Here is a 12890-nt window from a genome sequence, read left to right as displayed (position 1 = left end):
TAGTATGCATCGTGATTCTACCCAGAAGGTGTATAATGCACGTTGGGTTATTTTCACGAAGTGGTGTTGTAAACATCACATTCATTCGCCAGATAAGGTATCTGTGCAGGATATTGCTCGTTTCATGTCTCACTTGCGAGAGACCCGGAAACTCTCCGGGGGTTCCATTGCCAACTATGTCTCGTCCGTTGCTACGGTACGGGACGTTGCTATGGGTACCAGTCTCTCCAAAGAGCCGGTGATACGGGGTATTATCAAGGGTTTCAAACAGCACGATCTTAAGAAGGGCCGCCTTCGGGCACCGGCCTGGGTTCTTTCCCTAGTGTTGCAATCACTTACGGAAGCTCCGTATGAACCCTTGCATAGTGCTTCGTTCCGGCATGTGACTTGGAAAACAGCATTTCTCCTCTCCTTTGCCACGGCGGCACGTGTATCCGAAATTCATGCACTCGATGTCGCCAAGGTACGATTCGATAGGGGTGACGAAGGAGCGGTCCGCCTGGGCCTGCTCATGGGCTTCGTCGCCAAGAATCAGAGAGTCGGGCAAACGGAGAGAGAATTCACTGTAAGATCACTCAAAGAAATCTTACATCCTGCTGATACTGAGGACAGAGCGCTGTGTCCGGTTAGGGCCCTTAAGTATTATCTTAAGGCTTCGAATGAACGTAGACAAGGGCGTGACCGTCTGTTCATATCGTGTAACCCTAATCGCACGGTTGACATACCTCGCAACTCGATTGCGTTGTGGCTTCGTTCTGTCATCAATCTGGCGTACCGGTCTCGGGGGTTACCGGTAGCGGGGTCAAACCCGCACGAGATCAGGGCGCTAGCGGCAACATTTGCCCTACACTCGAATATCTCTGTTCGCAGAATATTACGAGGTTGTTACTGGCGTTCTGACTCGGTTTTTGCCAATCATTACCTCAAACAGGTCGCTGATGCCGTCGTGGAGAGTGTGCACCGTCTTGGTCCGCGGATCGCGGCGCAAGCGGGCACCTAAGGGGTGTGCCCAGCGCAATTCCGAACTCCTCAGGCGTCTGACCTTGCACGGTGGTCAATCTGGGTCTACTCCAATGTTCCCACTGCCGTGGGTACAGGAGTTGGGGTCCCGCAAACCAGCGCACTCACACCACAGGTGAGGGCGGCTTTTTGTGTGCTTTGTCCTTATTTGTATTTTGACAATTATGTCTTTAATTGTCTGTCGTGTATCCCAACCTTGTGATGCATGCTTACAAATACTGGAATTAGGTCACGCGCCTAATGCATACTTTAAGTAGGCTTGCTCTGGGATATACGGTCTGAATGAAATTAATTTCCCTCTTTTCGACTGTTTAACCTGATCTAAGATTAAGCTCACGCGGATACAGTGTTCTCATCCGCTGCGGCGATGAAATACCTATCCAGTGGGGCCGTTTGGAGTCACCAATCGTTTTGGCAATGACGATTGAGCCTTACGGTATGCGCTTGACAGTGCTTTGGTATTCCTATAGGGTAACGCCTAGCTAGGTGCATGCGCATCGAGTGCTTCCGCCTTGGTGTTTACTTCCGCTGGTCGGAAGGAACGCTAGCAGTCAGGATTCGGGTTGTAGGTGCTCCCCACCGCCTACTGTGGTAGTCAGCCTCGGTATAACAGTGGTAACGTATTACTTAATGTAATTTGTAGAATTTTCCTATTCGGAATATTCTATAAGTAATACGTTACCACTGGGCTGCTGCCCGCCCGTCCGTCCCCCGAGCACTTGCTCTCGCAGGAGACAAGAGTGAAGGGTGTCACATGGCAGCTAGGTGGCTACGCACGTGCTGCATGAGGTAATTGAGATCTCTGTGGTAGATTTCGCTATAGCAGCAGTTGTGGGAGACAACAGCCTCGGTATAACAGTGGTAACGTATTACTTATAGAATATTCCGAATAGGAAAATTCTACAAAATTGTTGTTTGTTCATACGAGGTCATATGAAGTTTTATGTCCAAGAGTAACAATGAGCAAATTGTTCACTGAAATCCAAAGATGGTCTGATGTAAGCACTACTTGTGTGGTAAGGTGTAGGCAAAAGAGCATAACAATAATTGCAATTTGGAATAGATGTAATATACTGCTAAATACTATTAAAGAGAATACACTTTGTATGTCTTTTAATTAATGTTGTGTAAACAAACAAGCTAAAATTGATGAAAATTATATTATTGCCATTCAATTTAAAAATAGGGCAGTGAAAGTGAATTTATTTTAAAATTGATGAAATGAAGAAAACATAAGCTGGATTATCTCTGTGTATTCATGCTGAGAAAAACATGTTTCCTAAAAACAAGCAAACAGTGATGTCATAAAAGATGTGTAAAGATTATTGATGTGAATACTTCTCAACAGTAACATTTGGAAAATTATGGAATTGATTTCATGAGAAATACTAATATATGCGTGACAATCTCACTGTTTGCATACATGACATCTGCTTGTAGGAGAACGGGTCTGAGCGATGGCTACAGGAGTGCTTCACCAACCTCCAGTGGGCTGTCCACCTTCTGGCGTTCAGCCGCTTCTTGCCAGACGAGGGATGTGTGTACAAGGTCGTCCTCTCTCTCCTGCTGGAGCTACCCCCGTCTGAAGACACAGCAGACATCTTGGCGGAGTATTTCTACGACATGGAGAACCTCGACGCAGAGGTCCAGGAGAAGGTGGACAAGATCCTACACGAGTGGCAGACGGTCATTGTCCAGCCTGAGGATGATGGGAGGTCAGCTAAAGTAGATGCTGATGTAGACGTTGATGATGATCCAACAGGCGGACAGAAATCAGTCAGATTCTTAAAAGCATCTCCTCGTGGAAAGTCGCTGTCTGTTTATTTTCACAAGCAGTGTCAAGTTGCTGGAAAAGTTTTGAAGAAAAGGAGAATCTGTTTCGGGAATTATGACGAATTTGTTTTTGCAAATTCATCAAAAGACCCTCGAGATCTCAATATTGGTTCCAGGCCATATGAGACGAAGAGATATTTCATTGAATTTATGGACACTTTCTGTTCTGTCAGTTTTGGCCTTCTGATGGAATCAGAATTAGAGAGACATATTCAAAAGAGATACCCTGTATTATTGCCGTGGGCGGAAGTTATCATGAACAGGGAAATGACAACTTTTCTTGAAAGATCATCTCACGGAAATAGAAAACATTCTCTGGTTGTACTGACACCAAGAGATGGGTCTGTTGAGACTCTGCCCAGAGGGAAGGACAGTTCAGTTTTCCGGAGACAGGGTTCTGTGGGAGACAGCGACCATATGCGGCTGATGAAAGCTAAGGGTCTCTTCCGAAGTAAGAGTGTGGTTGAAATGGGATCTTCAGATAAACCTTCTTCTCCAGTTCGGAGGTATGAAAGTGAGAATGGCATTAATGAGTTGGTAGGAACACCTGCTCGATCATCAAGACAAGGCAGTCAACAGAACCTGTCAGAGTTGGCATCAAGGTTTTATCAGTCTGAAGAGGCGTTGTATCCTCAGGAAGATAACGATCATTTCTGGACCCTGAATGTCAACTTTGGCCGTCGGTATACACCTCTGAAGAATCAGTTAGAATGGCTCGAGAATTGGAGCAGGAAGCCTCACTCGCTGGGCCTCGGGAAGAAGGAGCATCAGTTTGATCTGAGACCCACGATGAAGATATCGATCCCCGCCCACCTCATCCTGCTGTCTCTGTGGCTCCTGGAGAACAAATACACTGGGAACAAACAACCGCTGCACCTTTCAGAAGTGGAGGATGCAAAGGCTGGAGGTCGGAGGTCCAGGAGCAGACGCCGCCTAGCGGACTATGTTGCATTTAACAACAATGCTTCCAGTCCCCCGGGGGGCATGACAAGGTCATCTCTCTCACCCCGGGGTAAAAGCCCCTCCCGCGAATCCCTGGGGGTGAGGACATTGAGTCGGTCCCCTCAAGGTCGGGATGGAGAGTTGAAGTCATCAGCGGTTCTGGATGTTGAGAATATGAATGAAATATACAAGCAAGTCCTTGATAGGTGAGTTATGTATTAATGTCCAAATGCTTCGTGACCAATGTGACCATTACTAAGTGTCATTGTTGGCAATCAACTACGGCCATTTTAGACAGAATATTAATGCATTATATGTCTTAAGAATTGCTTGATAGATTGTGATCAGTTTTATATTTGATTTTAACTAAAATCAAATCTATTTTAGAAAATGAAAAAAAAAATATTTGGATAATTTTTATTGGTTATTATTGTGTCATATCAAATGTGCATCAAGTGTGGATTGAACATAAATATATAAAAATTCTGTATGCTGACTAAGAATGTGATGATAGTAATATTAATAAAGAAGTTTCAACATTATCCTGATTATTTGCATGTATTATGGTATTTAGATTTTAGGCCGGTTACACTTTCTCACTACATAGGTAGTTATCATAGATTGAGATGAACTCTAGTGCCCATGGCCATTTTTATTTTCATGATGTCATTCGTTCCATCCATCAACAGTCGCGATGACAGCAGTTCTATTGATGTGAGTTCTCTGGCCAGTGATGAACTGGATGGAGGACAACTCTCCATCATCAGGGGGTAGGTGATTTGTCATGCTAATTATAATAACTATGATAATAATTACATGAGCAAAGAACATGCCATCGTTACCATGATTACTCCGGGATCGAATGGCATTGTATCACAAGGGCGTAGATCGATGCTCGTGATGTCAATCAATGATTTGTCTGGTCCATACTCAATTATTTACGGGCGCCGTCATATAGCTGGAATATTACTGAGTTGTGCTGTTAAACAACAAACAAACATAAAACTGTTAAGACTGTTAACTGATAATGCAAGCCTGCTCTCTTACAGCACTGGCAGCCCCCAGAGACAAGGCAGTGTGTCCCTGCTGAACAGAACCGTCCAGCTGCCCGCAGAAGCCATGCAACAGCCTCTCAACTCCTCCCTCCCCAAGACCTCCTCTTCCAGGGGCTCATGCAGGGGAGGTAACTCCAGGAGTCCACGTCAGAGCCCAAACAGCACCACCAGGAGTCGGAAAGTCCGGTCTCCAAACCCTTCGTTGAGGGAGTCGATACAACAGTCGGAGAATGCACGGCAAAGCGGAGGGTCAGCTGTTGGTGGAGACCTGGCATCACAGCTGCAGAACATTGTGCGCTCGGAGATGAGGAGAATCATGGAGGTTAGTGTGGAGGGTAAAATGTGTACTTCGATGGTCCCGATGCCTGTTGCACAGAATTATCTATTCTCAAACAGCTAATCAATAATTAATGCGATTATTGGCATGTATAAAATCTGTGTAGGTATCCAGTAAGGCTGGGATGGGTAACTCGGGTACTTGGGTCGGGTGGGTCCTAACTAGGACCTGGGTACCCACAGGACTACCCGGACCCCTGGTTATACACGTGATATATTGTTTAATGACAAAAATTATCTAAAACTCTATGGTTACACTATTAGTCACTAATGTTCCCATTTCTTTCTGACAGTGCACCAATTCCTTCTGACTTTTATACTTCAGTGTATGCATGACCAGATCGTTTTACTTACTCGCCAGGACTAAGGTCAAACTTTTCCATATCGGACAGTTTGTACCTATCTCTAAATATCAACTGTGGGTATCCAGGTAGGGTCGGGTAATAAGGTGGTGGGTACCCGGGTCGTAAATTTGGACTCGTCCCACCCCTAGTGTCCAGTCAGAATTATCATGGACTGGCACTGGCAAGGTAGAGTTTTGAGGGTGATGTTATAAGAAGGCTGCCTTCTAGATGGCAGATGACGTTTTGTTTTAGTCAGTTTTAAGTCTGTGCTTTTCTAAACAGCAATATTTGGAGGCATGTTGTGGTGGCATGTGGTCCTGTGCACAGCGCCCAGGTCACAAATCAGGTGAAGTTTAGGAACGATGGTCGTGGTTAGTAGTTGGATGGGTGATCAAGTTTGGCAGCTTGACTCCTGAGAGTTTCCAGGGCTTCTGTCCTGCCCCGCCCTGAAGCACATGTAGCACTTGTGGTGTCTCCCTGGGCATGTGTCTTTGTTTGAAATATGCCTCTGTTCACTCAATGGTAAATGGTTACCTGGTAGGATTAGATGGCAATGTGATAGTACCTCACCAGGCAGCTTGGGTTGAGTGAAGATGAAAATTGAGTGCACGCTGAACCACTGACTCCTGTAATGATGTTTGAGCATGCTTAGGGATAGATTTGGCGCTGTACAAATTAACATTGTTATTATTTAAGATAGTTATTAGGGGTAATCTGATTTGGGAAAGTTTTAATATATATTCTATACCTGCTGATGACTGATGAATAAAACTCACTTTTCCTGCCAGGTTCAACACAAGAGCTTGATGGCGATGATGGGTGCTATTGATGGTCCCGATGCTGAGAGCTATCCTGTCACACCTCAACAACAAGCTCCATCCTATAGAGGTCAGGACAGGTCAATGACTGTGGACGACCTTCACCGCTCACAGCAGCCCCCAATAAGAGGGGTGTTGAGAGAGATGCGGAACTTAAGAACAACAACAGAACACTCCAATCTCCAGCGTGGCCTTTCACCAGGGAAAGAGAACTCTCTGCCACTTGGTATATCTGACTTGAGACATCCCGCTGATTCTTCCTTCCCCAAATTCCTACGAATACCAGCAGAAAGAGATATCAACGATGGCTTCAAACTACCTCACATCCCTGTCTCAGCATGGAATGATCCGACCCAACAGCACGGGAAGGGAGTTCCCGAAATGCCGTTACTTCATCTCAATCAGGCTCCAGCCAATTTCTTTCAAGGTTTACATAAGACAACTCCGGGGCAGTTCCCCATCCATCCCCCGCCATATGACCACAGTCAGTCCAATCAGTTATCATCTCAAGATGGCCACCTTGGGATGCCGTTGCTGAAAATGCCCAAGCAAGAGTCAGCCTTCCTGAACATCGGACAACCACAAGGATTTGGCCGCTTGGTCCCACCGGAGTATGTGATCGGTCACCACCAGGAGGTCCACCAGAGGGAGCTGGAAAAGCAGCGCCACCTAGAGGAATTTCACAAACAGTATGTCAAGGAGCAGACGGAGATGGACAAGCAGCGGTTCGGCCAGCAGCTTCTCAGTGTGAAGACACAGAGAGTACAGGAGAGCTATGGAATTAAGAGAAGGTAGAGATCGACAGAAAAATGGTTGCAATATTATAAATGGTGCTGCTTTCAAACTTAAAAGAGAAGTTCGCTCGTCAGGCCGAAGACCCGGGTTCGAATCCCGACATGGGTACAATGTGTGAAGCCCATTTCTGTTGTCCCCCGCCGTGATATTGCTGGAATATTGCTAAAAGCGGCGTAAAACCATACTCACTCACTCACTTAAAAGAGAAACTGTTTTTTGTGGTTTGTTGCTATGCTTTTGACATTATTGAGGTAACATTTTGTGTGTCTTTCAACCACAGGGGCAAGGGTGACCATGTGGTCTATGGTTCTGCAATTGGCTTTGTTGAGTTGCTTCCGTTAGTTGTGCAGTGACCATTAGTTGGAACCCCCAGATTAGCCCTAGGTGTGATTCTTAGCACAAAGAACATGATCTTGGGTTCCACAAAAGTGGTAAATGTCTACGACCTGTATGACTTTGAACTCCTACATGAAGATGACGGACATTACTGAAAGACTGTTAGCACTGAACCATACTCACTTAGTTATTTTACCATGTCAGCTCAGAGATGGAAGTGAATAGTTGGACATTACTGCATGCTAGTAAGAAATAGTTTTCAAAGATGTATAGCAAGGTGCTGCAGTTAGTTGTGTTGAGTTGTGTAATCTATGACTGGTTGGAATCCCAGATTTGCCCTGATTATGTTTCTTGATATGTTGGCATCATGCCAGGTGCTGTGGGTTTTAGCAATGTCATAACATCTATACCTGCATCACTTTCTCACATGAAGCTGGTATGCAGGGATATAACTTAAATACTGTTCGAAGTGGCATTAAACCAAACTCACTCACTCACTCACTCTTATGCATTCTGTTATTCCACAGTCCACGAAGAGTCAGGAGAATCAAGTCTCCCCCAGAAAAGCCAGCAGCTCAAGTAAGTGAATAGTCTTTACCCACATGCTTCAAACTACATGCAGCACAAGTAAGTGAAGAGTCTTTACCCACATGCTTCAAACTACATGCAGCTCAAGTAAGTGAAGAGTCTTTACCCACATGCTTCAAACTACATGCAGCACAAGTAAGTGAAGAGTCTTTACCCACATGCTTCAAACTACATGCAGCTCAAGTAAGTGAAGAGTCTTTACCCACATGCTTCAAACTACATGCAGCTCAAGTAAGTGAAGAGTCTTTACCCACATGCTTCTAACTACATGCAGCTCAAGTAAGTGAAGAGTCTTTACCCACATGCTTCAAACTACATGCAGATCAAGTAAGTGAAGAGTCTTTACCCACATGCTTCAAACTACATGCAGCTCAAGTAAGTGAAGAGTCTTTACCCACATGCTTCAAACTACATGCAGCTCAAGTAAGTGAAGAGTCTTTACCCACATGCTTCAAACTACATGCAGCACAAGTAAGTGAAGAGTCTTTACCCACATGCTTCAAACTACATGCAGCACAAGTAAGTGAAGAGTCTTTACCCACATGCTTCAAACTACATGCAGCTCAAGTAAGTGAAGAGTCTTTACCCACATGCTTCAAACTACATGCAGCTCAAGTAAGTGAAGAGTCTTTACCCACATGCTTCAAACTACATGCAGCTCAAGTAAGTGAAGAGTCTTTACCCACATGCTTCAAATTACATGCAGCACAAGTAAGTGAAGAGTCTTTACCCACATGCTTCAAACTACATGCAGCTCAAGTAAGTGAAGAGTCTTTACCCACATGCTTCAAACTACATGCAGCACAAGTAAGTGAAGAGTCTTTACCCACATGCTTCAAACTACATGCAGCTCAAGTAAGTGAAGAGTCTTTACCCACATGCTTCAAACTACATGCAGCACAAGTAAGTGAAGAGTCTTTACCCACATGCTTCAAACTACATGCAGCTCAAGTAAGTGAAGAGTCTTTACCCACATGCTTCAAACTACATGCAGCTCAAGTAAGTGAAGAGTCTTTACCCACATGCTTCTAACTACATGCAGCTCAAGTAAGTGAAGAGTCTTTACCCACATGCTTCAAACTACATGCAGATCAAGTAAGTGAAGAGTCTTTACCCACATGCTTCAAACTACATGCAGCTCAAGTAAGTGAAGAGTCTTTACCCACATGCTTCAAACTACATGCAGCTCAAGTAAGTGAAGAGTCTTTACCCACATGCTTCAAACTACATGCAGCACAAGTAAGTGAAGAGTCTTTACCCACATGCTTCAAACTACATGCAGCACAAGTAAGTGAAGAGTCTTTACCCACATGCTTCAAACTACATGCAGCTCAAGTAAGTGAAGAGTCTTTACCCACATGCTTCAAACTACATGCAGCTCAAGTAAGTGAAGAGTCTTTACCCACATGCTTCAAACTACATGCAGCTCAAGTAAGTGAAGAGTCTTTACCCACATGCTTCAAATTACATGCAGCACAAGTAAATGAAGAGTCTTTACCCACATACTTCAAAATACATGCAGCACAAGTAAGTGAAGAGTCTTTACCCACATGCTTCAAACTACATGCAGCACAAGTAAGTGAAGAGTCTTTACCCACATGCTTCAAACTACATGCAGCTCAAGTAAGTGAAGAGTCTTTACCCACATGCTTCAAACTACATGCAGCACAAGTAAGTGAAGAGTCTTTACCCACATGCTTCAAACTACATGCAGCTCAAGTAAGTGAAGAGTCTTTACCCACATGCTTTATAAACTACATGCAGCACAAGTAAGTGAAGAGTCTTTACCCACATGCTTCAAACTACATGCAGCACAAGTAAGTGAAGAGTCTTTACCCACATGCTTCAAACTACATGCAGCACAAGTAAGTGAAGAGTCTTTACCCACATGCTTCAAACTACATGCAGCACAAGTAAGTGAAGAGTCTTTACCCACATGCTTCAAACTACATGCAGCTCAAGTAAGTGAAGAGTCTTTACCCACATGCTTTATAAACTACATGCAGCACAAGTAAGTGACGAGTCTTTACCCACATGCTTCAAACTACATGCAGCTCAAGTAAGTTAAGAGTCTTTACCCACATGCTTCAAACTACATGCAGCACAAGTAAGTGAAGAGTCTTTACCCACATGCTTCAAACTACATGCAGCTCAAGTAAGTGAAGAGTCTTTACCCACATGCTTCAAACTACATGCAGCTCAAGTAAGTGAAGAGTCTTTACCCACATGCTTAATAAACTACATGCAGCACAAGTAAGTGAAGAGTCTTTACCCACATGCTTCAAATTACATGCAGCACAAGTAAGTGAAGAGTCTTTACCCACATGCTTCAAACTACATGCAGCTCAAGTAAGTGAAGAGTCTTTACCCACATGCTTCAAACTACATGCAGCTCAAGTAAGTGAAGAGTCTTTACCCACATGCTTCAAACTACATGCAGCACAAGTAAGTGAAGAGTCTTTACCCACATGCTTCAAACTACATGCAGCTCAAGTAAGTGAAGAGTCTTTACCCACATGCTTCAAACTACATGCAGCTCAAGTAAGTGAAGAGTCTTTACCCACATGCTTCAAACTACATGCAGCTCAAGTAAGTGAAGAGTCTTTACCCACATGCTTCAAATTACATGCAGCACAAGTAAGTGAAGAGTCTTTACCCACATGCTTCAAACTACATGCAGCTCAAGTAAGTGAAGAGTCTTTACCCACATGCTTCAAACTACATGCAGCACAAGTAAGTGAAGAGTCTTTACCCACATGCTTCAAACTACATGCAGCACAAGTAAGTGAAGAGTCTTTACCCACATGCTTCAAACTACATGCAGCTCAAGTAAGTGAAGAGTCTTTACCCACATGCTTCAAATTACATGCAGCACAAGTAAGTGAAGAGTCTTTACCCACATGCTTTATAAACTACATGCAGCTCAAGTAAATGAAGAGTCTTTACCCACATACTTCAAAATACATGCAGCACAAGTAAGTGAAGAGTCTTTACCCACATGCTTCAAACTACATGCAGCACAAGTAAGTGAAGAGTCTTTACCCACATGCTTCAAACTACATGCAGCTCAAGTAAGTGAAGAGTCTTTACCCACATGCTTCAAACTACATGCAGCACAAGTAAGTGAAGAGTCTTTACCCACATGCTTCAAACTACATGCAGCTCAAGTAAGTGAAGAGTCTTTACCCACATGCTTTATAAACTACATGCAGCACAAGTAAGTGAAGAGTCTTTACCCACATGCTTCAAACTACATGCAGCACAAGTAAGTGAAGAGTCTTTACCCACATGCTTCAAACTACATGCAGCTCAAGTAAGTGAAGAGTCTTTACCCACATGCTTCAAACTACATGCAGCACAAGTAAGTGAAGAGTCTTTACCCACATGCTTCAAACTACATGCAGATCAAGTAAGTGAAGAGTCTTTACCCACATGCTTCAAACTACATGCAGCTCAAGTAAGTGAAGAGTCTTTACCCACATGCTTAATAAACTACATGCAGCACAAGTAAGTGAAGAGTCTTTACCCACATGCTTCAAATTACATGCAGCACAAGTAAGTGAAGAGTCTTTACCCACATGCTTCAAACTACATGCAGCTCAAGTAAGTAAAGAGTCTTTACCCAAATGCTTCAAACTACATGCAGCTCAAGTAAGTGAAGAGTCTTTACCCACATGCTTCAAACTACATGCAGCTCAAGTAAGTGAAGAGTCTTTACCCACATGCTTCAAACTACATGCAGCACAAGTAAGTGAAGAGTCTTTACCCACATGCTTCAAACTACATGCAGCTCAAGTAAGTGAAGAGTCTTTACCCACATGCTTCAAACTACATGCAGCTCAAGTAAGTGAAGAGTCTTTACCCACATGCTTCAAACTACATGCAACACAAGTAAGTGAAGAGTCTTTACCCACATGCTTCAGGAAGTACTATTAAACAAACCTATAATAGAGGTAATTCAACTTCCAAGCCCAACTTGAGATTGATGAATGTCACTGAACAGTGTCCTGTCTATCGCATCTCCTCAGTGAGTGTATGACCTTTATTATCTGCACATTATGTACATGCAATGTCGTGATGACATAGTCAATCTGTCTATGAGGGAGTGTGGGATAGCCTGGTGATCAAAATGTTCATAATATCGAAGACAGGTATGGGAAGTCTAATGTTGTATGTAATATTGCTGAAGTATGGAAGCAGCCTAAATCCAACTCTCTGATCAAGTAAATCCATCCCACTGATCAGGTAGTCAAGAGACTGTGTGAGTGTGATGTGTTTTACTGATGTTGTAATACTGTGTGCAGAGTGCTGTCCATGATGAGTTGAGTCCGGAGAGACAGATGGAGAAGACTGAGGAGGAGATAGAGGAGAAACCTCAGGAGGAAGAGGTGGAGAGAGAGGAAGAGGAGGAGAGCTTTGAGACAGAGGAGGAAGAAAGTGGGCAGGAGATTGATGATGGATATGCTCTCAGGCCTGGTGAGTAGAGTTCTTGACTGGCGGCACAACAATGAAGGGTAGCTATGCATGATTTTAAGCATTTTGTAGATCTTGGTTCAAGTCCCAGTGGGTACAGTTTGATGCCGCAAGCTCTGACATTGCTCGAATATTGCTTAGGAGATATGCCTCCTTCAGACTGACTCACAAACTCACATAATGCAGTCTCTTTCATTATTATTTATAGAAGTATTCAGATTGATGGTTGATTGTTGATGTGTTTTTATCCAAGGATGAGGGTATGTCACCAGGTTGTCTTCATATATCTAAAATTATCAATATTTGTTTTTATAAATTGTCAGTTTCTCATCTTTCTTATCAGTTGAACC

The 12890-nt window shown here is 43.7% G+C and overlaps 1 protein-coding gene across 1 annotated transcript in view; it reads left to right on the top strand.

The window, feature by feature from the left end:
• The window catches only part of LOC124134597, a 71304-nt gene that overhangs the window by 37045 nt on the left and 21369 nt on the right, over positions 1-12890 (top strand). Inside the window, exons 19-24 of the mRNA XM_048400441.1 lie at positions 2461-4001; positions 4485-4565; positions 4845-5172; positions 6319-7139; positions 8007-8058; positions 12372-12543. Coding sequence (XP_048256398.1) covers positions 2461-4001; positions 4485-4565; positions 4845-5172; positions 6319-7139; positions 8007-8058; positions 12372-12543 — 2995 coding nt within the window. The remainder of the gene's footprint in view (positions 1-2460; positions 4002-4484; positions 4566-4844; positions 5173-6318; positions 7140-8006; positions 8059-12371; positions 12544-12890) is intronic.

The sequence above is a fragment of the Haliotis rufescens genome, unplaced genomic scaffold, assembly GCF_023055435.1.
Source record: "Haliotis rufescens isolate VD_foot unplaced genomic scaffold, xgHalRufe1.0.p SCAF_2, whole genome shotgun sequence".
Lineage (NCBI taxonomy): Eukaryota > Metazoa > Mollusca > Gastropoda > Lepetellida > Haliotidae > Haliotis > Haliotis rufescens.
This window is presented reverse-complemented; position numbering and strand designations above follow the sequence as displayed.